A 24,866-nucleotide genomic window follows, 5' to 3' on the forward strand; every position below is an offset into this window, starting at 1 on the left:
TTCTCTCATCATTGATGTTTCTGTCCCTCCCTCCCCTTCTGTATGAAATCAATAAAAATATATTTAGAAGGAAAAAATAAGACCAGCAGGCTGAGGTGGCCAGTGGCTGCCAGGCAGAGGGTTCCAAGCAGCGTGTGGTGAGCGGCTTGGCCGCAGCAGCTGACGTGCCTGTGTCCCCGCCTGGTCCAGGGGAGCCCGAGTTCCACTACATGGCAGGCGCCCATGGCAACGAGGTGCTGGGCCGCGAGCTGCTGCTGCTGCTGGTGCAGTTCCTGTGCCAGGAGTACCTGGCGGGCAACGCGCGCATCGTCCGCCTGGTGGAGGAGACCCGTATCCACATCGTCCCCTCCCTCAACCCCGACGGCTACGAGAAGGCCTCCGAGGGGGTAAGGGCCGCGCCGCTCCCGCCTGACCGCTGGCCCTGGCTGCACATCGCCCTTGGCCCCGAGTTCAAGTCCACCCATGGGCCCCAGCCGGGCAGCCCAGTCATCCGGACCCGCCGAGGCCACCGGCCCCCTCCCCGGTCAGGGCACACACAAGAATCAAGCGATGAGCGCATACATGAGTGGAACAGCAAATCGCTGCTTCTCTCTCTCCCTCTCCCTCCCTCCCTCCTGCCTCCCTCTCCCTTCCTCCCTCTTTAAGAAAAACCCCAACAAAATCAACAAATAGAAACCCCCACCAGTAGCTTCCTTGTTGAGTCTCTGCTGAGGCGGGGACACCACAAGGTCATGAGAGACAGGAACAGAGAATTTCGGGGACCCCGGGCAGGGCCCGTGCCAGCAGACAGGAGAAAGCGCCCCTGCCTATAGACACAGTGATGGGAGAGCAGCGGCTGGCGCCTCACACGAGCCCTAGCCCAGGCCCCGGCCGGGAGCATGGCTCGCGATCCTCTCATCTTCCCTCGAGGAGTCGTTTATGATCCTGAGAGATCGGCTGTGTGTCAGGTGCTCCGTGTGACGTAGAGCGGCCCAGGGCACGGTTAGGTGTAGAGCATGCGTGTGTATTGGATTGTGCATCCAATAGAGTTGGTGTTTCCTGGGAATAAAGTGGAAAGTATTCCTGAAACCACGGGACCTGCCAAATGCAGCGCCACCACGTGGAAGTTCGTTGTGCTTATCGACACAGACAGGGATTTGCTGCGACAGTCGGTTGGAGATCTGTGGGCCGGACAGCGAGGCTGTTGTGTTTGCAATGATGGACTTCTATTTTCATTCATTCATTCATTCCATTCATTCAATTTTACGTTTTTAAATTTTAGAGAGAGAGAGGAACATTGATGTGAGAGAGAAATACCAATCAGTTGCCTCCCATACGCCCCAACAAGAGATCAAATTCACAGCCCAGGCGTGTGCCCTGACTAGGAATCGAACCCACGACCGTCTGGTGTGCGGGACAATGAGTGCTCCAAGCAGCTGAGCCCCCGGCTAGGGCAGGATGGGCTTTTGGGTTCATTAGCGCTCAGTCTCCTCTGCCCAGCGCAGCAGCCCTCAGAGAGGCATGAGGGGGAGAAGGGCCGGGACTGTGCAGGAGTCGCCCCGTGGCGTGGCTGTGCTGTGCACCCACAGATACCAGCGGGGGTTCCGATGGTGGCCTGTGGGTGTGGTCTTCAGTCAGACGTGTGGAGAGGCTTAGAGACACCCGGGGGGGGTGGGGGGAGAGGCGTCCCGCGTCCGCGCCGCCCACAGTCTGCGGGCCCCTCTCCTTCTGAATTGCCTCCCAGGGCTCGGAGCTGGGGGGCTGGTCCCTGGGGCGCTGGACCCACGACGGGATTGACATCAACAACAACTTCCCCGACTTAAACTCGCCGCTCTGGGAGGCCGAGGCCCGACAGAGCAGCCCGAGGCCCATGCCCAACCACCACATCCCCGTCCCCGAGTGGTTCCTGTCGGAGAATGCCACGGTGAGCAGAATGCGGGTCTGCTGGGCGCAGGGGGGGGCCAATGGCAGGGGGCATGGGGGCTGTGGGGGACCACAGGGGGCCAGCGGGGGGCCGTGGGGCCATGGGGGGTGTGGGGGCTGCTGGGGCCACAGGGGGGGTGCAGGGGGGCTGTGGGGGACCACAGGGAGCTAGTGGGGGGCCGCGAGGGGGCCACAGGGTCAGTGGGGGACCAATGGGGGCCACGGGGGGCCAGCGGGGGGTTGTGGGGGGCTGTGGGGGGCTGCTGGGGCCACAGGGGTGTACGGGGGGGCTGTGGGGGGCCACGGGAACACCCAGCGTGTGGGCAGAGGATGTGACATTTCAGAAGGAGACAGAGCCACGTCTTCTCTTACACATTTTCTCCCAGAGTAGGAAGAGCTAGATAATAAAACACTTTCAAATGGGTATTTGAGGAGATTCTTTATAAAAATCATTTAATTATATTTCTTTACAAGAACACAGAAAAAAACACAACAGGAAAAACACACGCCTCCGTTATTTGTTCTTTTCTGCGGCTGCCACTGAGCCGGCCCTCAGCTGCACAGACCCCGGGGGGGGGGGTGGCGTGCGCATTAAAGCCGGGCAGGACCACGGCCCGAAGGCACGGCAGCGTCTCATGTGAACAGTTGTATCTGCAAGACGGGACTCCCGTTTCAGACAGGAAACCATTGCCATTATCGCCTACACGTAAAGGGTTCCTTAATGTTGTGAAATGTCCAGCCATCTTCACATGTCACTGTATTACTCTCTCTCTCATCTTGTTTACATCAGGACCCAAATAAAGTGCATTCATTTAGGTTGGTTTACGACCTTTTAAGTCTCTATTTATTTTTTAAACATTTTTATTGATGTCAGAGAGGAAGGGAGAAGGAGAGAGACAGAAGCATCCATGATGAGAGAGAATGATGGACCGGCTGCCTCCTGCACGCCCCACACTGGGGATCCAGCCCCCAACCCGGGCCTGTGCCCTGACCAGGAATCGAACCCTGACCTCCTGGTTCATAGGTTGACGCTCAACCACTGAGCCACATGGCCAGGCAGGTTTCTTTTTTAAATCCATTTTTTCTACGAAATCCAGTGTTTTCAGGACAGATTTAGAAATTCTAAGCTGGGTTCAGAGTCTCCATACAACGGCTGCTTTCCCGCCGAGTCCCTGTTCCGGCGTCGGGGAGCGGGCCTCCTCCTCACGTGGTCCCCGGCGTCGGGGAGCGGGCCTCCTCCTCACGTGGTCCCCGGCGTCGGGGAGCGGGCCTCCTCCTCACGTGGTCCCCAGTGTTGGGGAGCGGGCCTCCTCCTCACGTGGTCCCCGGCGTGGGTGCTCGCTCGCAGGTGGCGGCGGAGACCAGGGCGGTCATCGCCTGGATGGAGAAGGTCCCCTTCGTGCTGGGCGGCAACCTGCAGGGCGGCGAGCTGGTGGTGGCCTACCCCTACGACATGGCCCGGTCCCCCTGGAAGACGCAGGAGCGCACGCCCACGCCCGACGACCACGTGTTCCGCTGGCTGGCCTACGCCTACGCCTCCACCCACCGCCTCATGACCGACGCCCGCCGGCGGGTGTGCCACACCGAGGACTTCCAGAAGGAGGACGGCACCGTCAACGGGGCCTCCTGGCACACCGTGGCCGGAAGTGAGTCCTCCCGTCCCTCCCGTCCTGTCCGCAGTGTCGCTGCCCTGACACTGCAGCTCCCGGAAGGAGGTCCAGGTCCCAGCTCTGCAGCGGCCCAGTCTCGGAGGGGCGGGCTTGCTCCCATTTCATGGGTTCTCCACCTCCAATCCACCCTTTTGCAAAGCACGAACGTGACGTGCGAAAGGGCGACGTGGAGAAGCTGATGAGAGAGCTGGGGCTCGGACACGGGAAGGGGCGGAGCTGGGGCTGTTGGACTCCGTGGTCTGCTCTCAGCCACTGAGTGTCTCCATTGTGTGGGGTCAGAGATGGTGGGGGGAGCCTTGGGGAAATATTGGCCCCAAGAGCAACCCAGCCAGGCCGGCGTGGCCCCGTGACTCATGAACCGAGGTCACGGTTCAATTCCCGGCCAGGGCACAGGCCGGGGCTACAGGCTTGATCCCCAGCGGGGGGCGTGCGGGAGGCAGCGATCCATGGCTCTCTCTCATCATGGATGTCTCTCTCTCCCTCCCTCTCCCTTCCTCTCAGCAATCATTAATGTAAGAAACATGCCTCTGATTTATCTTCATAGGAAAGAAAGCATGTGGCCAGGCCATTACTGAATCCCCACAGCACACAGGGTGGGGGCGGGAGAGGGTGTGAGCTGTCCAGGTGGCCGACAGCACATGTCCTAGGACAGTGGCTCTCCACCTTCCTAACGCCGCGGCCCTTTACTGCAGCTCCTCATGTTGTGGTGACCCCCAGCCATAACATTATTTTCGTTGCTACTTCATCACTGTCATGTGGCTACTGTGATGAATCGTCATGTAAATATCTGATATGCAGGATGGTCTCAGGCGACCCCTGTGAAAGGGTCATTCGACCCCCAAAGGGGTTGCGACCCACAGGTTGAGAACCCCTCTCCTAGGAGGATTCCCCTAGACCAGTGGTCGGCAAACTCATTAGTCAACAGAGCTGAATATCAACAGTACAGCGATTGAAATTTCTTTTGAGAGCCAAATTTTTTTAAACTTAAACTATATAGGTAGGTACATTGTTATTCACTTAATTAGGGGACTCCTAAGGCTTAGGAAGAGCCACACTCAAGGGGCCAAAGAGCCGCATGTGGCTCGCGAGCCGCAGTTTGCCGACCACAGCCTTAGACAGAAGGAGGTGCCGCATTCCTTCCGTGAGGTCAGCAGTAGCGCTGGAGCAGCCGCCTGCCACACGTCCTCACCGGCTGCGGCGGCTGATTTTTTCCATCAGTTACGTTTCCCGTTATTTCAGGGACTTGGCGGCAGAGCCTTGCGGGGGCTCCAGCCTCTGTCATCACCCCCGCCTGGCAGTGTGACTGACAGGCCTGCAGAGTCATTTCTCGGTGGGTTAATGAGATGCGCTTTCTAATTTTCCTGCCTCCCCCTCCGCCTCCTCGCCTCTTCCTGAGCAGAGAGCGGCCTGTGCATCTCCAAATGCATGGCCTCTGTGCCCCCCCACGGCGGTGTCGGCCCGCTCTGCTCCGCGCCCTCCCACCGTGAAGGCAGCTCCGGATCCATGTGGAAGCCCGTGACAGTAGTGGGGTTCCAGGCCCAGAGCCGCTTGTCGCCGTCCCCACCAGGGCTGATGGCGCGGGAAGGGCTGTCGGGGTCACACCGCAGTATCCTGCCCGGTGCCCCGCGGCGCCTGGCTCAGCTTCCTGTCGTGCGGTTGGCTTGGCAGGTCTCAACGACTTCAGCTACCTCCACACGAACTGCTTCGAGCTGTCCATCTACGTGGGCTGCGACAAGTTCCCGCACGAGAGCGAGCTGCCCGAGGAGTGGGAGAACAACCGGGAGTCCCTGATCGTGTTCATGGAGCAGGTACGGCGTGGGCCCGCGCTGCCGCGGGGGTGGCTAAGGAACGAGGCTGACAGTGAGACCGAATTAGTGCTTTGGACCCTGGCCGTGGTCCCAGGTCGCTGTGGTCCTGGGTCTCCATGGTCCCGGGTCGCCGTGGTCCCAGGTGGCCACTCCAGTGCGGAAGGAGTCGTCTGCTCTTCCTTCCTCTCTATATGCTAAGTCTACAGAGCTCAGGAAAATTAAACTATGTGCATATCAAAATTCCATCTTTAGTGGATTTTTAAAAGATAAATGTTTTTTATTGATTATAGAGAGAGAGGAAGGGAGAGGGAGAGAGATGGAAACATCAATTGGCTGCATCCTGCACATCCCCTGCTGGGGATCGAGCCTGAAACTCGGCATGTGCCCTGACCAGGAATCGAACCGGCAACCTTTGGTCCATGTGCCCACGCTCAGCCACTGAGCCACACCGCCTGGCTAGTGGGTTTCTTTTTATGGCCCCCTCAAACCCTCACACGTTTAAACGTCTGAAAGATTTCACTCCAATGGGAGACTCTGGGAGCCTGCAGAGAGCTCACTGCCTTGCAAGCTCCACATCGCAAGCCCGTAATCAAAGACGCTTACACTCCAGGCCCACACGGCGCCAGGGAGCTCTCGAGCTGGGCGTGGCTGCGTGAGGGCTCCTGGTGGCCCGGGAGGCCTGAGGGTCATCGTGCTCACCATGCCACGGGGGGGGGGGGGGGGGGGGCGTGTCGGTGAGCTCACCGCGTCTTGTCGTGTTTGCCGAGCAGGTGCACCGCGGCATCAAAGGCCTGGTGACGGATTCCCACGGAAAAGGCATCCCGGACGCCGTCATCTCCGTCGAAGGCATCAACCATGACGTCCGAACAGGTAAGCGCCTCCCTGTGTGGAATCCCCCTCACGGCGGGAAACCTGCATTTCCTGGGAGGTTTGAGGGGTGAATGGACATTACAGGGTGTCCCCAGGAGTGCACAGTGGACGGCGAGCCAGGGAGAGCCGGGAAGGGGCCCGTGCTGCTCCCTCTGGAGAGAAGGAGGGGGGCTTTCCCCCCCAAATTGTCCTCATGCATAACCTGACCCTGTGCTCCCGACAGATCATCCCATTGATCTGGGAGGAAACTGAGGCTGGGACGTGAGGAGGGGTGAGGCTGGCATCAGACCTGGCCATGTGCCCTTCAGTGCCAGGCTGCCTGCCCACGCATGTGCCTGGCACTGAGGCCAATGGCTATGGAAATGGGCGTGGTGTGTCTGCAATGCCACAGAGCCGTTGTCTGCTGTGTAACACCCTAGTCATGTGCTTCCTGTATGGTTGCCTATTTCTTTACTCAACAGTGTTTCCATGCCAGGTAGCATGGCACTAGGTACACACAACCCCCTTAGGCATCCAGCACTCATCCATTATTTATTTATCCATCATCCATCATCCATCATCCATCCATGCAGCGAGCCATCCATCCATCCATCATCCATCCATCCACCCATACATCCATTTATTCATCTATTCATCCATCCATCCATCCATCCATCCATTCATTTATTCATCTATTCACTCATCCATCCATCCATCCATCCATCCATCCATCCATCCATCCATCCATTCATCCATCCATCCATCCATCCATCCATCCATCCATCCATCCATCCATTCATTCATCTATTCACTCATCCATCCATCCATCCATCCATCCATCCATCCATCCATCCATCCATCCATCCATCCATCCATCCACTCAACAAATGGGCATGGGAACTCACAAGGAGATGGCAGTCTTTATGAATGAAAGAGGCTGTTTGATTGGCTCCGCATGGGACTGTATTTTAAGCATTGCCAATGAGCCCCTTTAAAAGAGTGATTCATAAAAAAGCCTGGAGCATTCTGGGACTATTAGTGCCGTGTGCGCACTGCGAGGAGACGTGAGGGTTTTAAATGGAGCGGGCGATAACAAGGCCCCGGGGCCCTGAGCCTGCAGAGAGCTCGCTGCCTCATGAGCTCCGAGCGGCAAGCCCTGTAGTCAGGGAGACAGCTTTGATGAGCCGAGGGGCTCCCATCCCTCCGCCTTTGTTTCCCCCGTAAGTGATTTCCCAGCGCGTCCTCCCGTCGCGAAGCCCATACTTCACACGCAACTCTTCCCCGCGTTGGTTTCAGCGCCTCTGGGTACCCGCGTCAGCTCCGAATTTGCTTGATTTCTGTCTGAAGCTTATGGGGTCGGACAGGTTTTATTTCAGGAGGGTTTTGTGTAAAATAAACAGCGGGATTAGATGACAGCAGCATGAGATGGATTCTACCGGGAAGGCAGCCAGAAAGAGCGCTCCTTCTCGTTACATGTACCTACTAGCCCGGGGGCCGGGGACCAGGCTCCGGTGCCACGGGACTGCCCTCTGCCCGGTGGGCACTGACCTGCCCACAGTGGACACTCACTGGGGCCTGGTTGGCCCTCTGTCCACCGTGTCCACCTCGGTCCACTGGTGTCCACGACGCCAGCTGTGTGTCCACCACCCCTGCAGCCCACGGTGCCCCCGCCCCAGTGGGACAGTAGCCCAACAGGAGCTGACGCTTTGCGTGCCCAACCCTCGTGTTCATAGGACATTTCCGTTCATGTGCCCGTGTGGTCCCCTCCCACGGGAGGGAATGCGCATCGATGGGGGTGCGCCGTGGGGGACACACTACGTGCGGGATGGGAGTGAGGCGCCCACACCCCGACACAGGGCCAGGCAGGGAGAGGGGGCGCAGGGTCCGGGAGGAGGACGCAGCCTGGGAAGGGCTGGCTCCGTCCGCTCTGGGCGCTCCAGGGGCCCGAGAGACGTCTCCAGGGGGGCACCGTGCTGGGAGGTGCAGGCTGACTGGTCGCAGGACCAAGGCTTTTCGAGATGGCATTGTGTGCCCTGGCCAGTGTTTCTCAGTGGATGGAGCATCGGCCTGTGGACTGAAGGGTCCTGGGTTTGAGTGTGGTCAAGGGCACATGCCTGGGTTGCAGGCTTGATCCCCAGTAGGGGGTGTGCAGGAGGCAGCCGACCAATGATTCTCTCTCATCATTGATGTTTCTATCTCTCCCTCCCTCTCTCTTCCTCCGTGAAATCAATAAAGATACATAAAATAAAAATAACATATTTTTAAAAAATATATTTTATTGATTTTTTTACAGAGAGGAAGGGAGAGGGATAGAGAGTCAGAAACATCGATGAGAGAGAAACATCGATCAGCTGCCTCCTGCACACTCCTTACTGGGGATGTGCCTGCAACCATGGTACATGCCCTTGGCCGGAATCGAACCTGGGACCCTTAAGTCCGCAGGCCGACGCTCTATCCACTGAGCCAAACCAGTTAGGGCATAAAAACATATATATTTTTTCAAAAGATGGCATTTTGTGGTGAGAGGCGAGGGGCAGGGCCAGACCATTCGGAAGCTCACGTGCAGAATGAATGGCGCATCGACCCGGGAAGCGGTTAGAGGTGACTTTTCCATCTCCGCCCACGTGTACGGACGCTGTGGGGAGCCCATCCCAGACCCTGCCTGTCAGAAGGGGGCTTCCAAAGAGGACGCGCGCATCTGCAGGAACTGGGGCTCCCCACGGCCGCCCCGAGTCTCTCTGGACTCACGGGGCTGGGGGTCCGCGTTAGACAAGAGCTGCCCGAACCCCCGCTTTCTCTCCCCAGCCAGCGATGGCGATTACTGGCGCCTCCTGAACCCCGGCGAGTACGTGGTCACGGCCAAGGCCGACGGCTTCAGCGCGTCCACCAAGAGCTGCATGGTCGGCTACGACATGGGCGCCACGCGGTGCGACTTCAGGCTCGGCAGGACCAACCTGGCCCGCATCCGGGAGATCATGGAGACGTTCGGGCGGCGGCCCGGCAGCCTGCGCGCCCGGCAGCCCCGGCTCCGGGGGCGCAAGAGGCGGCAGCGCGGGTGACCTCCCGGCGCTGAGCCGAGGCCCAGTCCCCGCCGAGGACACCCCGGGGCCGTGGGGCCGTAGAGGACCCGTTGCCTGTAGGCTCTGTCGCTCCCGGAGGCTGGGAGAACCCACGCGTGCGCGGCAAGCCTGGCCCCAGGGCAGGCCCGCGGCTCGGGGGCTCCTTTCCTTCGTTCCCACGTATCCGAATGGCTTGGACAGCCCAGCGGAGAAAGGCTGGCGGGTGCGGGCTGGGCCAGCCAAGCAGGGTCAGGGAGCGAGGGGCTGGCCTGCCAGGGGCTCCTGGCTGCGCGGTGAGCCCGGCGCTTCCCCTGCTCGCGTGACAGGCGCCCCTCGCGTGTGCCATGTGCCGGCTGAAACTGCTGCCCCGGGCCTGCTGTCCCCGGTGTCACCCTTCCCGCTGCTCAGGGCATGCTAGCAGAGGCCGCCCTCTGGGCCGGGCATTCCCGCTGCTGCCCAGCAAGCCCGCGTCTGTCGACAACAGCGACATCACCAGGCGGCCGGCGGGCGGGCGGCGGGCAGCGGGCAGTGGGCGGCCTCTGCGTCAGTTTCCCTTCTCTCTCATCAGCGGGAGAAAGGCTGGAATAATTCCGGGGGAAGCCTGGGCGGCAGGCGTGCCCGGGGGCTGGTTGCATGCAGACCGGGCTTGCAGAGAACCCCAAATTCCCCCTGGTGCGGCAGCCTGAGGGGCTCCCTGCTGGTGACAGGAGGAGGTGCCTCCCACGAAACCACATCTCGTCAGGCTCCTCTGTGAGCCGCTGGGACTTGGAAAGAGATGCCGGGCTGACCTGCGACCTCCCTCTGCCCCAGGCCCCCTCCTCCGTGGAGGCGCGCTCCTAACCTGCCCCACACGCAGGGGTCACGGTGGACACTCCCTCAGGATTGTCCGCGGAGCCTCGTTCAGGAGGGTACTGGAATGACCACGCAAGAAAACGCGTCTCGTTGTTATTACTGTTGCTGCCTCGCTGACCGGGAGAGTCAGGAAATAAAGAAAGCAAATGGGGAGAGGCCTCCGTGTCGTTTCCTAGGGAGCCTCGCGGCCACGCCCAGCGGCCACGCCCAGCGGCCACGCCCAGCGGCCACGCCCAGCGGCCACGCCCAGCGGCCACGCCCAGCGGCCACGCCCAGCGGCACTGGCCGGAGCGCCAGGTTCCCCGCAGCCTGACTGCACTGAGCTGGCCACCGGGCTCTGCGAGCTCTTCCTCCTGCGGCCTGTCCCCTGCCATACACACAGCCCCAAGGCCACACACACACACAGCGCCACGGCCATGGCACCAGGAGTCCAGGGGAATTAGGAAAAAGAAATTGGGGTGGGGGGCGAGTATTCGGTGCCGTTGCGGGTGGACAGACGAGCAAGGCAGGTCTTTAGGTCGGTGAGTCCAGGCTGGCCGCCGGGCTCTCTCTCACAGGCCGACTTGGGCTCATCGGGGGTAGTTGCTTGGAGCTCCGTGTTAAGAAGGATTCTGAGGCAGGGTCCTGGCTGTTGGGGGTGGGGTGGGGGGGAGAATGCCGTGTGTGCTGCGGGAATGGGCAGGAAGGGCTGACAGCTGGTTGCCTCGAGTTTTCTATCCTTGAACTAGTTTGGTCCCCGGGATGTGGCGATGGGGGCCCACGGAGGGGCACAGTGTCCAAAGTCAGGGTTGTGCCACTGGTAGGGCGGTCATTCCTCCCTGGTGACCGTGGGCGGGGGGAGGACGGGAGGACAGGGGACTGCCAGCTGCATTGGGAAGGCGAACCAGAGTTCGCAGCAGGCCAGAGAGGGGGAGCCATGGCACGGAGACACAGGCGTGTCTGAGGAGCTGTGGGAGGACCCCCCCACCTCCCGCCCCTGGTTAGACAGGGAGAAAGGCAGGCAGGAAAGGCGGGGAGGACGGAGAGGGCAGCATGGTGCCGGGCAGTGCTGGCCTGGGGTTCGAGCCATTCCCTGTGGGCCTGCAGGCCCGGGAACACGCAATGTTGCAGGGATACACGGAGCGAGCCCGCTCTTGCTGGGAAGGGATGGGGCCAGGTCAGCGAGTCTAAAAACACGGACGCTGAGAGCGTTCCTGCTCACAAGCAGCGTGGGAGGTGTTTATGCTGTAAGAGGAGGACACACGGGCTTTTTAAAAAGCCGGAAGCTGTAGGCAGGCTCCAGGGTCTCGTTGCAAACCCATCTGGCAGGTCTGGTGCCTTCGCACGCACTTTCCTGGCATTCGCTCGCCCAGCGCGGGCCCCCAGGGCCTCAGCGGAGCTGGGGGTGGGGGGTGGGGGGTGGGGGTGGAGCGCAGTGATCCCACCCTCCTGGTGGGAAGGGAGGCTGGGCTGGCGCCGACTTGCCTGCGCGCTTTTCCGATTATGGAGACGCAGGGATCTGGGGGGATCGTGTTTAGTGAAAGGATTTAGACCAGGAGACGTGTGGGGTGAGCGTGTGGAGCAGGAGGATGGCCACGTGTGATGCGTTGTCGACCTGAGGCCTTGGTGTGGGGTCCCTGAACTCAAGTCTGAGACAGGACCTCGGTGCAGGGGGCTTATGGGGGGGGGGGAGGGTGATCCCAGGAAGAAGAGGAAGGCAGCGGCCTGGACGCTGTGGTGAAGTCGCTGCGGCCAGGTCGCTGAGTTGGGCCGTGGCAGGTCAGGCCCGGGGAACTATGGGAAGAGTGGACACTTGTGCTGTGGTCCTCATGGGGGACAGGAGGCGGAGCTGGGGTGAGGCCTGGGGGGCTCTGGGGGTCAGGGCAGGGCTGAGTGTGGGGAGCAGGCAGCAGGGAGCCGGGAGGGGCACTGCCAGCAGGAAGGGGGGCTTAGGCACTGGGGCAGGAGGGGCGGCTAGGGCACTGGCACTGGTCCCCGAAATGCACCTGCGACCCCAGGAGAGCCTGGCTGAGAGGTGGGTCCCAGAAGGGGCGGGCCCCCCCACTCCCCTGAACACAACCTTTCTGCTGGGCTGTCTCTTCAGAGATCTCTGGGGTGTGAACTCCCGCCACCCATTTGCAGCCACAGTGACAGGCACAGGGGCCCGGAGCCGCCCCGGCTCGTGAGATTGTGGGCCACACGCATCAGCAGGGAGCCCTCCCGACTCCCCATCCAGCTCCGCTCCATCCGGCCGAGGGCAGCGCCAGGCCTGGCAGGGACTGGACAATGGGAAGGGTGGGCTGGCCCCCGGGGCTCTGGCCGGTGGGGGGCAGGGAGGGCTCCACCTTCTGCAGGAACTGAAACCTGCCAGCAGAGGGTGACAGCCTTGGGAGGCAGACAGCTGGGCTGGGGGACCACACCTGGTTCCCCGTCAGCAGGGGAAGGGGGAGGGGATGGGGGAGGCTGAGCGAGGCTCTGGGGCCGGGTGGGCATCCCGCTGCCCTGGGAGGCCTGCGCCGCCTGCCACTCTGCAGACGGGTTCCTCCGGTGCCCGCACTGCGCCGCAGGCCGAGCCCTCCAGGAGCCGGACGGCAGCACAGACTCGGTGCTCATGGCGTTTCCGGGGAGTGGGGGGGGGCGGGGGGGTTCAGGCAGAGTGCCCAGCTGGTGTCTGTACCCCACTGTCTAAGGGGTCAACCACTGGCCCCTCCCAGACTGGTTTGAGGTCCCTGAGGCTGCAGGAAGGACCTGGGGGAGCAGTGACAGGCTGGGGCCGGGCTCAGCAGGTCCCTGGAGCTGCAGGGGGCGGGGGGGGGGGGGAGTGCGGAGGGTGCTGGGCACCAAATGGGGGCTCCAGGGGGTGAGAGATGCTGCCACGAGGGGAGGGGGGCAGCATCAGGGACTTGGACCAGGCGGCACCGGACAGAGCCACGTGAATAAGGGGGCGGGGCCACGTGATCACCTGGAAGTGGGCACGTGACAAGGGGGTGGGCACACGTGATCACCCGGAAGGGAGGTGGCATCAGGGCCTTGGACCAGGCAGCACCGGACGGAGCCATGTCTCAGGGAGCGAGTGCAGGAAGCCCACCGTTTGCAGACCCCGAGTCAGTTTCTTTTCGAGGTAAAACACAGTGTGCCTGGGGAGGCAGGCGGGGAAGCCAGACACAGGGAGAATAATGGCGCTTACACGCTGAGCCACAGACGCAGGGGAGGCGGCGTTCTCCACGCGAGGCCCTCGCCCCCAGGCAGCCGGACTCTGCCAAGGTCATCAGCTGGGAGGGACCGCGGGACAGAGAGAGCAGCCGCCCAGAGCCACTGGTGCAAGGACAGGACCCCTGTCCTCTGGGGGTGGAGGGGCGAGAGTGGGGGGAGGGTGAAACCCATCAGAGCAAATGGCCAGAGGGGGAGGGGCCACTTACCCAGAGGTCACAGGTGAAGGAGACACAGGCGGCCGGCAGCCCCGGGTTCCCTTTTTAGCTCTGCCCTTTGACTGCTGTGTGCCCTGGAGGAAGTTGCTCACCCTCTCTGTGCTGCAGTAACCCCAGCTGTGAACTGCCTGGCACGTGGGGTGGGAATGAGAGCCTCTCCGCTCCAGGCCTATTTCCCAGCTTCTTGCTGTGTTTTCACCCCATCTGGCCATCAGGCTCCCCCCGGAGTTGGGGCCCTCGGCCTCCAGCCGTGCACCTGGCGGGACTCAGGGAGCAGGTCCCGGCCCGTGAGCAGGTGCTGGTCTGCACGTTTCCAGGGGCTTTGCCTGAGGAAACGGGACGTTGAGGGGCTCTCACCCGAGGGAGACAGCTCACCGGACCCACGGCACCGGGCTCGTTCTAGACCCGCGGCCGCCAGCCTTTCCACCTCACCGACCACCGGGTGGTGACCGCGGGTCTACACGCTGTGGGGTGAGCACATGCCTCCCGCTGGGCCATGCTAGCCCGCTGCTGGGTGCTGGCCATCGCTAGCACCGGCTTTCTCCTCCCTCCTCCTGGTGTGTGTGTGTGTGTGTGTGTGTGTGTGTGTGTGTGTGTGTGTGTATAGAGGAAGGAAGGGAGAGGGAGAGAGAAACATCAATGATGAGAGAGAATCATCAATCAGCTGCCTCCTGCACGCCCCCAGTGAGGATCAAGCCTACAACCCGGGCCTGTGCCGTGATCAGGAATTGAACCGTGACCTCCTGGTTCCTGGGTCGACGCTCAACCCCTGAGCCATGTGGCCGGGCTCCTTGGTCTGAGTGCCTGTGTCTAAACAGTGATGAAAACGCCTCATCGATGAACTGAGCTGGGCCTGGTCTGTCTTGTGCCCACGCAGCTGGTTTTTATTGGGTTTGGGGCAGTTTCGTGAAAATTACAAAATGCATCTTTCGAGACCTGTGGCGCCGGCTGAGGGCCCTGTTTCCTGGCTGCCCCAGGCCGCCATCCGCGGAGGAGGAGCCGGCAGGGGCGCCACCCGCGGGTCTGACTTTGATCAGAAACACATTTTCCTGCTTGAACGTGACTGTCTTCTGACCTCACCCCCCGGGTCACACGTCGCTGTCGCCCGATCCTGGGAGCGCCCGTGCGTATCGTCCGGCTCTGGGCTGCTCTCAGCCTCTAGGGCAGCCTGGTGCCTCGACCTTGGACAGGGAGCAGCTGCCGGTCGCTAGGAAACCGCCACAGAAACCCACTGCGGCGGCGATTCAAACTCGGGCGGCCACGTGCGCACAGAGCCGAGCGCTCTGCTTCAGCGGCACTCGGAGCCCTGCCCGGGCGGTGGCGTGCGGCGTGTATCATGTGGTGTGTGGCATGCGGCGTGTGGTGTGTAGCATGTGGCGTGTGGCGTGTAGCGTGTGGCGTGTGGCGTGCGGCGGCCAGTCAGCACCCGCTCTCCGTGGAGAACAGACCTCACCCGCAGCAGCTGCAGATTTCCCTGGAATAAACATTCCCCTCGAGGCTGATTCCCAGCGAACAAGGTCACGTCCCCGAACACGGCCGGGAGGGACCGGCCTGCCCCCTCCTCCGGACAGGGGTGAGCACACCTCCACCTGCGCCTGGGAGGGGCTGGAAGCCGCACCGGCCGCTACTCCAGTCTCCATGGAAACCCTGGATGGAGTGAGAGGAGACGAGGCGGCTCCGTTCCTCGTTGTGAGTGCAAAGCTAAGTTTAATGAGGCATCTTTTCAAATAGACACACAGCACTCCCCTTCCGCTCGTGCTGGGGCCCAGGCCGGCCACTGACGGCTCCTCCCTGCTGGTCCCTGCTGGACGGCGGCCTCCCCTCCGTGAGGCTGCGCCTCTCCCGGCCTCCCCCCTGCAGGGCTCACGCAGAGGACGGCCGGGTGGCGGCTCCCAGCGGCAGGCCCTCATCTGAAACGGTGAACACGACACAGGGCAGAGCACGGTCCGCTCACCCTGGCTTTTACGGCATCCACGGGGCTGCGAGGGGCTGGCATAGGTACCATCGCTAGGATTTTAATAGACTTCACCATCCCGCCCACAGCCCAGGGCACGCGCTTGCCCCCCCGACAGCCCCCACCTTCTGCCGACGGACTCGGGAAGTGAGCGCAATGGAAGCCCACGCCTTCACGTCAGGCTAGAACCCGGCACAGTCAGTTTTTGCCCGTTGATCTCAGAGGACGTGTCGGACGCAAGGTGCCGGACCCGGTAAAACGCGCCTGCAAGTTCAGGCCGCAGGTGGGTGGGGACCAGCCAGCCCCCTTCCTGCCGCCTCTCCTTGGCACCAACACCCTGGCACGTAAGTCACAAGCAGGTACCTTCAGGGTCAGACCCCAAAGAACAGTGTCCGTGTCTTTCCTGCCCCTTTAAACCACCTTCGAACCTGGGTTGTCTGCACACGCGTGTTTGCTGTGGGTGGGGGCGGGGCAGATGGAGAGACAAACATTGAATCCAATGTGTGTGTTTCTATGGTTGGTCCAGAGCCATCGACCGGGGAGCCAGTAGGTGTTCAAACCCCCCTCCCCCGCCCCCTGGGGCACAGGACCAGGGTGTCCCAGCCCAGCACAAGGTAGTTAGACCCGCTGCGTAATATTTGGGTTAAAGCAGCCACCACTGTCGCGTGGAGAAGAGTAGCCACGGCCATCACCTGTGTCCCATGGCGGCCACCACTCCCGGCAGCTAGGAGCCCCATGTCCAGGGCTCAGGGGGCAGGTGGACCCCATGCTGCCCCACCTGCCCCTGCGCCGTGTCCTTGGTCACGACTGTGAGCTCTGGGAGCCTCTGGCCCGTCGAGGAGCTCAGAGCAGCTCCTCCCAGGGTCTCCTTCGGTGACTAACAGGGCCCGCTCAGCGGCCCCCCCGGCGGAGCAGGAAGCCGCCTCCAGGAGCCGGACCGGGATCGCTGGGCTGCCAGGCGGTGGCGGGAGGCCCTGGGTCTGCCCGGAGCCCCGCCTCCCTGCTGCCCACCGCCGTCTCCCGTGTCCAGCAGCAGGCGCCCCTCACTCGGCGATGGGCAGGGTGTTCTGGCTGTGGGAGCTGCCGGCCAGGCCCGAGGAGCGCAGGGAGCGCCGGTGGAAGAGCCGGGTCAGGATCTCCTTGCAGCTCTGGCGGTACTGGTGGCGCAGCAGCGAGTACACGAAGGGGTCGGACGCGGCCTTGCTGTAGGCCAAGCACTTGGACAGCACCCCCCAGTGCGAGGCGATGGGCACCGTGGCGGACAGCTCCACCAGCCTGCGGAGAGAGGGCGCGGGAAGGTCACAGGTCACAGCCGGCACGGCCCCCTGTCCAGGCTCCCGGAGCCCCACCCAGCTTCCCAGACGAGCCTGGGGTTCCCTGGGCCGCCTCCCGGGAGCAATGACAGCGCCAGGACCTTCAGCAGTGACATCCTGGCCGGCGACGGTCTCTCCAGGTGCTGCCCCAACTGCGCCCCCCCGCGTGACTTCACGGAGCCCTGGGCGACCCACAGTCTCCATGTCACACGTGAGGAGGTAAGTGCTCAAGGAGGTTAAGTCCTTGGCCCCAGGTCGACCCGCCAGTTGTCACGTTGGGACTGGACCCCGGGTTGTGCAACCCTGGAGCCCAAGATCATCTAAGAAATGGCTGAGAGCAAATCGTGTCCCGGCCATTGGCTCCCAGTCTGCTGCCGGCCTGCCCCGCGACCCCGGCTAGCGGCCGGCCTGTGTGTGACCCCGGCTAGCGGCCAGACTGTGTGTGACCCCGGCTAGCGGCCAGACTGTGTGTGACCCCGGCTAGCGGCCGGCCTGTGTGTGACCCCGGCTAGCGGCCAGACTGTGTGTGACCCCGGCTAGTGGCCAGACTGTGTGTGACCTCGGCTAGCGGCCAGCCTGTGTGTGACCCCGGCTAGCGGCCGGCCTGTGTGTGACCTTGGGCTAGTGTCCCTCCCTCAGGCCTGGAGGTTTCCTCTGAGAATGACAAGACCCCCCCTCGAGCAGAAAGACTGACTTTGCTTGCAGCCCAGCCCGCCTCCCGGGAGGCTGTGGGGACGATGGCCGAGGGTGACTGCGAACCATCTGCAGTTCAAAGGGCTTCTGGCATCAGGGGAGGCTGCTGGCCGGGAGGGCCTCTGCCCAGGCGGGTTCGGTCCCCTGGTCCCTGAGGGCCGAGGACAGAGGCAGCTTATGTCATGGGCACCGTCTGAGGGTCCTCCGGGACCCGGCCAGCAACCCCCAGGGGAGCGGACGCCGGGCGGTGAGGCAGCGCACCCCTGCGTGTGCACGAGACGTCCCCACGCGATGCCGCACACTCCTCTCGCGCCCGGCGCCCTCGGCCCACGTGGCCGGCTGTCCTGCTTTCCGCTGGTCCTGCCCTGGACGCCCGCCCACCGTCACAGCCCAGCGCTGCCTGCTCTGCTCCGGCCCAGCTCCGGCGGCCCCAGGTCCCCATCGGTCCCCGGGGCTGGGAGGGCAGGGTTGTCCACGCGGCTGCGATCCCATCTAGCTCCAGAGCTGGTGGTGTGTGTGTGGGGGGGGGGGGGGTGGTCACATGACCCGTCAGCTGACCTGGGGGGCGGGGCGCTCAGCCCGGGTCCCTCTGGGAAAGGGGCGCGGTCAGCCCCAGCCAGGCCGCCTCTGGGCCCCTCGTGTGCCAGGCCGCCAGGTGGGGGCCAGAGGGGACGCCCCGCGAGCCCCCCTCTTCCGGAGGAAGGACGACACGCCGGGGCCGGCTGTCTGTCCCGCAGAGGCTGGGCGCAGGGAGCGGGTCAGCCTGCAGGGGCGTCTCCGCAGGTCCCCGCCGGGCCCCACGCGCTGGAGATGCCGCCCGACTGCGGGGCTCAAATGCTGCCGACGGCGGACGCCCACCTCACCCGGGTCCTCCAGCCGCTGCTCCCACGTCCTCGGGGAGACCCTCTCGCCTCTGACCCTCGGTAAGTGCGGCTGCTGGCCCTCTCCCTCCAGGAGGCGGGACTAAGCGTGCACAGGCACCCATGGGACCTCCCGGGAGCCCTGCAGGTGGCCAGTGGGCGACAGGTGCAGCGATAACGGGCTCATGTTCTGCCCCCGGCGCGGCTCAGGGGCCGAGCGGCCCCCTCGGAACCAGGAGGTCAGGGTTCGATTCCCGTCAGGGCACAGGCCCGGGTTGTGGGCTCGATTCTCAGTGGGGGGCGTGCAGGAGGCTGCCGATCAGTGATTCTCTCTCATCATGGATGTTTCTCTCTCTCTCTCCCTCTCCCTTCCGCTCTGAAATCAATACAAATATTTTTTAAAGAAAAAGATTCTTAAGAAAAGAGAGAGCCTGTTCTCCTGTAACAGGGGCAACGGGAGGAGGCTCGGGAGCCGTGCGAGGGCTTGAGGGGTTCCTGACCGACCTGGCGTGACGCCCCCACTGAGGAGGCTGCCGGGCAGAGGGGGGGTCCACGGTGGACAAAGAGGGGAGCCTTCCCAGCTGGTCTGCTCGTCCCATCAGCTCCAAGGGGTGGCAGGTGTCACAGCTGAGCCCGCCCTCCTGAAGCCCATTCCACCAGCTCCGAGCCCCCCGCCCCCAGCGGTCCCAACCTCCACCCCCATGAGGCGCGGGCGGAGAGAGTCCGTGCGCTGGGGGCGGCCAGCCTTTACCCAGGTGACCCCCCAGCACTGCTCTCAGCCTTCGCAGAGGAGGCGGCTGTGTGCTCGGTGGGCGTGGGCACAGCGCCGCCTCTGGGGGGAGAGCGGACCTCACGCTCTCGGAGGGGCTGGTGCAGGCTGTGTGAGGCCACCCCGGCTGGAAGCGGCTGAGTCCGGGGCGGGGGGGGGGGGGGGGGGGCAGGTGCCCACCTGGCTGGGCGTGGCGTGTGCTCCCTGTTCCCCTGCAGGTGGCCCGTGGCCCCTGCTACTGACGGGGCTGGGCGCCGGCGCTGGGCTCCCTGTGCTCAGGGGCCTCCCCCTCTCTCCCCCTTTCCTCCCGGTGAGCCTCCTGTGGTTGGTGGGCACCGGGCCCCTTCTCCTCTCTTCCCCCTTCCCTCTCCAGGGGCTCCTGCGGGCAGCCGGGGATGCAGGGTTAGAGGGAGGAGGTGGGAATCGAGCAGGAGAGACGTCACAGCCCTTTCAGCCCTGAGTTTAGGGGGAGAATTCAAGGCCGCAGAGAACAGGCGTGCACACTCCTTCTCGTCGGGCCTCTCAGGTTCACGCTCACCCCCGACGCTGTCTGGAGATGACGAGGGCCCCGCTGTGCTCTCCGAAGCCCCGCGCCCCTCCCGCCGCCCCTGCGCGCGCCCCAGGCTCTCCGAAGCCCCGCGCCCCTCCCACCGCCCCTGCGCCCTGCTCTCCGAAGCGCCGCGCCCTCCCGCCGCCCCTGCCCCGCTCACCTGGTGAGGACATAGGGCGCGAAGCACAGGACGAAGGTCCCGATGAAGGTGCCGATCTTCCTGGCCGCCCGCTGCCGCCGCCGCCGCCGCTCCTCCAGGCAGCGCTCGCGGACGCTGCAGGGGAGAGGGGACAGGGCGGCTCAGGGCGCCCTCCGGGTCTCGGGGTCGCCTTCCCCAGCACAGGCAGCGGCCGGGAGGACAGGCCCCCGGCTGTGCAGCCAGGAGACCCGAGGCCGAGGCCTGGCTGGGCTGTGACATCCCCGAGCCTCGGGGCCGCCAGCCCTGAGAGGGGACAGTCACCTAACGAGACGCGCAGCGGCTGCCGTGAGAACAGAACGCACAGAGCACACAGATGCACGGCATGTGCTTGGTGCAGCCCTGGCTGGTGTGGCTCAGTGGACAGAGCGTCGGCCTGCGGACTGAAGCATCCCGGGTTCGATTCCCGGTCAGGGCACATGGTCCCCTGTGTGGGGCGTGCAGGAGGCAGCCGATCCGTGATTCTCTCTCATCACTGATGTTTCTACCTCTCCCTCTTCGTTCCTCTCTGACATCAATAAAAAGTATTTTTTAAACAATTGGTTTGATGCCTGAAGCAGTTAGCACCACGCCGGATGCCGGGGCAGGTGCAAACGACAACTCGTTATTACCGCTCACCCCTCGCCGGACCGGCGGCGCACAGCCCGAGGGCACATCCCTGACGCCCGCGCTCTGCTCCCTAGGCTGCCGGCACCGTCCTGCCCAGTGCGTGGCCCCCGGGGGAGCTGCCTGCCAGCGCGTCACCTGCCTGTGTCATGTGAGGACCCTGAGCTCTGCGAGGCCCGTGAAGCCGCTCAGCTGGGAAGTGGAGGCAGGACTCGAACCTGCGTCCGCGTGACTCACGGCTGGCCCTGCACCCGGCAACCCAGACACTGCACGGTGAGCCGGGCCTCCTGCCCTCCGCACCTTCCACCTGCGCCTTCCACCCGCGCCTTCCACCCTGTCCTCCGCGCCCTCCGCCCACGCCTTCTGCCCGCGCCTTCCACCCGAAGCCGCAGCCCTGCCCGGAGCTACAGGCAGGATGGGGCAGCCCTGCTCTGTGGCTGCAGAAGAGACTCCCTGCGGGGCTGCGAGCCACACGTGTCCTCGTCTCAGCGTGCGTGCAGGGGCCTGTGCACATACGGTTCACATGTGAGCACCTGGGATTGAGTGGGACATGCGTGTACGTGGGTTCCTGTGCCCTGCCTCACGTGCCGCTGGTCACGCACATGCACGTCTGTATGTGGTTCTGTGGGGAGAGGATGATGAGCCTTTGTGTAATTGGTCACATCTAAGGAGGGGACGTGAGCAGGCGCCACGCCCTGCGACAGGGAGGCTCGCATGTTCCTGACGGCTCCGGGGCAGGACCGTCTCAGCACTGAGGGGGCCTCTGCTCGGACACCTGGGGTCTGACTCCCTCAACCAGGAGTTTGCTTTAGGGGGGGTAGGGGTCACCCTTGGGGAGCTCCCCTGACCTAGCCTCCCCCATCGGTGCTCCCCGCCTGCCTCGCTCTCATGCCTTCCAGAAGCCACAGCCCCCATTGAGGGTCCTGGCCACAGAGCCCCTCCCCAGGACAATGGGATACACACTAGCAGAGTCCACGGAAACCTGCCAGCACTTCCTCTCCCCTCCCTCCCTTCCCTCCCCTCCTTTCCCTCCTCCTCCCTCCCTTCCCTCCTCCCTCCTCTCCCCTCCCTCCCTCCCCTCCCCTCCCTTCCCTCCTCCTCCCTCCTCTCCCTCCTCCCCCTCCTCCTCCCCCTCTCCCTCCCTTCCCTCCTCCCTCCTCTCCCCTCCCTCCTCTCCCTCCTTCTCCCCCTCTCCTCCTCCCTCCCTTCCCTCCTCCCCCTCCTCCTCCCCCTCTCCCTCCCTTCCCTCCTCCCTCCTCTCCCCTCCCTCCTCTCCCTCCTTCTCCCCCTCTCCTCCTCCTCCCTCCCTTCCCTCCTCCCTCCCCTCCCTCCTTCTCCCCCCTCCCTCCTCCCACCTCCCTCCTCCTCCTCTCCCTCCTCCTCCCTCCCCTCCCTCCCCTCCCTCCTCTTCCCTCTTCCTGGCCCCTCTTCCTCACCCCTTCCTCCTCTGTAAGCAAAGCCTAGGTGAGCTCAGGCTGCCTTAGCCAAGTGTCCCCCCTTCTCTCTAGGAGAGTCTCAGGGAAGAGCAGGAGTTCCCAGGGGGACCTGCACCTGCACCCCGAGCTGCCTTCCTGAAAGACCTCTGCGGGTGAGGGTGCGGGTGAGGGTGCGGGTGGGGGGAACCCAGCGCTGACGCTCGCCCTGCAGGGCCATCAGCTCTGAGTCCAGAGGCACAGGCAGCACTGGCAGGAGGGGCCGGAGGAGGTTAGGACCAGCAGGGGTGCGGCCGGGACTCTCTCTCCCTCCCTCCCCCCCACCTCTCCCCGCCCCCCCCCACACACAGGACGCCCAGCGCAGGCCCCAGAGAAAGGACGGCCGGGAAGAGCAGCTGGTTCTGGTGTGAGGACCCTTCAGGAGCCCCCCCCCCCCCCCAGAACGTCCAGGCGACCCTGTCGGGGCCCCAGAGCCTCTAAGGGCCGCATGTGCTGTGCAAAGTGCAAACCACACACAAACCAGCTAAGTGCCCACTGGTTCCCCTGATGCTGCCAGGGCCTGCGTCCTGCCCACTCCCGGGGCCAATGTGCGCGCCTGAGACCTGCCCTGGGACCTGCAGCATCGCCCCCCCCCCCCGCCCCTTCCCAAGAGGAAAGGGGTCGCCAAGACCGCACCTGAGTGTGGAGGAGGCGTGGGTCCCCCTCCCCCTCCCTTCCCCTCCTCCTTCCCTTCCCCCTCCCCTCCCCGCACCGGGCGCCCTCACCCCCCTCGCCGCCCTCACCTGGGGTGGATGTCCACCAGCAGGACCAGCGTCTGCATGGTGATCACGTCGATGCGCCGGCAGTGGGCGCGCGCCACGCGCAGCACCTTGAGGTACGTGGCGCAGAGCACAAGCAGGGCGAGCAGGAAGCTGAGCGCGTGGAAGGCGCCGGAGAAGAGGGCGAAGCGCAGGCGCTCGTCGGGGCGGCGGCTGCACAGCGCGCAGGACGCGGAGGGCGCGTGGAAGCCGAGCCAGGAGCGCGCGAGCGCCGCGGCGGGGAAGGCCAGCGCGTGCAGCCACGTGTAGGCCACGAGCAGCGCGGCGCCGCGGGGGCGCACCCGGGCGCGGTACCGCAGCGGGAAGACCACGGCCGCCCAGCGGTCCAGGCCCAGCGCGGCCATGCTCAGCATGGCGTTGCTGGCCAGGAAGGTGTCCAGGAAGGCGACCAGGCGGCACAGGCGGTCGCCCGCGGGCTGGCGCTGCGCCACGACGGCCGCCAGCGTGAGCGGCATGTTGACCACGGTGCCCAGCAGGTTCCCGCACGTGAGGTTGAGCGTGAAGAGCGCGGGCGCGGGGCGGCGCAGGGCGGCGCTGTGCAGCAGGCAGAGCAGCACCAGCGCGTTGGCGAGCAGCGACACGCCCATGGTGGCCGCCAGCAGCCCCGCCAGCCCCGCGTCCCAGGAGTTCATGGTGCGCGCTCAGGGCCCGCCCGCCGCCCGGCGACCCCCGGCCCCGCCGCCAGGGTCCCCGGAGGGCGCCGCCGCCGCCGCCGCCGCCCCCGCCCCGCGCCGCCTCCCGCCTCCCCGGCGGGCACCTGGGCGCGCAGCTCCCCTGCAGCCCGCGCCGCCTCCCCGGCCAGCGCCGCCCGGAGCTGCCAGCGCTCAGATCCGGGATCGCAGGCGCCGGCACCCCCGCGCTATCTGCTCCCTCTGCCCTCACCCCATCCCTGTCTCCGCGGCGCACCCTCAGCTCAGCTCCTGGCCTTTCTCTTCCTCCCCTCTCTCCGCTGGGCTGGCTCGCTCTCCCGGTCTGCTCTCCCTCCACCTCTCTCTCTCTCTCTCTCTCTCTCTCTCTCTCTCTCTCTCTCTCCTCTGCTGTGCTTCTCTTCTCTCTCTCTCTCTCCCACTGCTGCGTCTCCATCTGTCTCTCCCACCCCCAATTTTCTCCTTGCCTCTTGTTCTTCCCTCTCCTCTCCTCTCCTCCCCGGGGAATCTAGCAGCTTCTATCACAGAAATACACTCACACACACACTCACACACACACACACACACTCACACACACTCACACACACACTCACACACACGCACACACTCACACACGCGCGCGCGTGCGCACGCACACGCACGCACACACAGACACAGAACCAGCCCTGACCCAAGGCTTCCCGCAGGGCGATTGGCTCCTTGTACCCCCACCTCCTGCTCCCCACTTCGTGTCAGAGCCAGGCTGGGTCAGGACCTCTCCAGGGAAAGGGAGGTCCCCTCCCACCTTCACCTCAGGCCCTGTCTCCCGGCCTGAGCTCCTGCGCAGCCAGGCCTGGGGTGGGGTGGGGGGTGCCCTCTGCCCATCACCTTCCAGCCCGAGCATCAGCAGCATCCTCAGCCCTCGGGGAGGGGGTTTCGGGGACTCACTGGGCCCCCCGGGCACTCCCTCGGCCAGAAAGGCCCTGATCCGACCCTGACCCTGAGCACAACAAAGGCTCACAGTCCACGCACAGCAGAGCCAGTGGGTGACACTCGGGGTGGCGGGCATCCCAGCTGCAGCGTCTGGCGGGCACACCCTCTGCCCTGGCCCTGGCGAGGCAGGCCCTCCAGGGCGGGGGGCTGGGGGGACACGCGTGCATTTCGGACCCGAGTAGAGGCTGAAGGGCTCCGTGAGTGTGTGCAGCCAGGACCCCCACTCCAGGGCCGGCCTCTGCACACTCCAGCGGCCTCGGGCCCCTGGGCACCGGGCTGGCCTCGCCGAGCCTGCCTGTGTGTTGTTTTTTTAGTTTTGTTCTTCTTCATCCGAGGAGATTTCTCCGCTGGTTTTTAGAGCGAGTGGAGGGAGGGGGAGACAGAGAGAAGCATCGATGGAGAGACACGTGCTTCCCACACACACCCCAACCACGGCCGGGGATCGAGCCTGCAACCAAGGTGTGTGCCTTTGACTGGAACCGAACCCGGGACCCTTCCGTCCACAGGC

At 64.2% G+C, this 24,866-nt stretch overlaps 2 protein-coding genes across 3 annotated transcripts in view; one reads left to right on the forward strand and one right to left on the reverse strand.

Moving 5' to 3' along the window:
• The window catches only part of CPXM2 (carboxypeptidase X, M14 family member 2), a 42,461-nt gene extending 32,170 nt beyond the window's left edge, over positions 1-10,291 (forward strand). For both annotated transcript variants that reach the window (XM_059661789.1, XM_059661790.1), the window contains exons 9-14: positions 190-386; positions 1,724-1,903; positions 3,251-3,548; positions 5,241-5,380; positions 6,151-6,250; positions 9,035-10,291. In XM_059661789.1, the coding sequence (XP_059517772.1) occupies positions 190-386; positions 1,724-1,903; positions 3,251-3,548; positions 5,241-5,380; positions 6,151-6,250; positions 9,035-9,288 (1,169 nt within the window). In that variant the 3' untranslated portion in view covers positions 9,289-10,291. The remainder of the gene's footprint in view (positions 1-189; positions 387-1,723; positions 1,904-3,250; positions 3,549-5,240; positions 5,381-6,150; positions 6,251-9,034) is intronic.
• A 6,253-nt stretch (positions 10,292-16,544) lies between these two features.
• On the reverse strand, positions 16,545-23,371 carry GPR26 (G protein-coupled receptor 26). The gene is made up of 3 exons (XM_059661783.1): positions 22,704-23,371; positions 19,847-19,960; positions 16,545-16,776 (listed from the first exon to the last, which is right to left on the reverse strand). Exons 1-3 carry the CDS (start codon positions 23,369-23,371, stop codon positions 16,545-16,547), a joined length of 1,014 nt encoding a protein of 337 aa, XP_059517766.1.
• Between the last annotated feature and the right edge of the window lie 1,495 nt (positions 23,372-24,866).

The sequence above is a fragment of the Myotis daubentonii genome, chromosome 13 (genome assembly GCF_963259705.1).
Source record: "Myotis daubentonii chromosome 13, mMyoDau2.1, whole genome shotgun sequence".
Taxonomy (NCBI): Eukaryota; Metazoa; Chordata; class Mammalia; order Chiroptera; family Vespertilionidae; genus Myotis; species Myotis daubentonii.

Coding starts and splice junctions, on each gene's coding strand:
- GPR26 (XM_059661783.1), bottom strand. CDS start 23,371: ATGAACTCCTGGGACGCGGGGCTGGCGGGGCTGCTGGCGGCCACCATG. Junction 19,961..22,703: donor CTGGTGGACATCCACCCCAG/GTGAGGGCGGCG, acceptor TCTCCCCTGCAG/CGTCCGCGAGCGCTGCCTGG. Junction 16,777..19,846: donor GCGCCCTATGTCCTCACCAG/GTGAGCGGGGCA, acceptor CTCTCTCCGCAG/GCTGGTGGAGCTGTCCGCCA.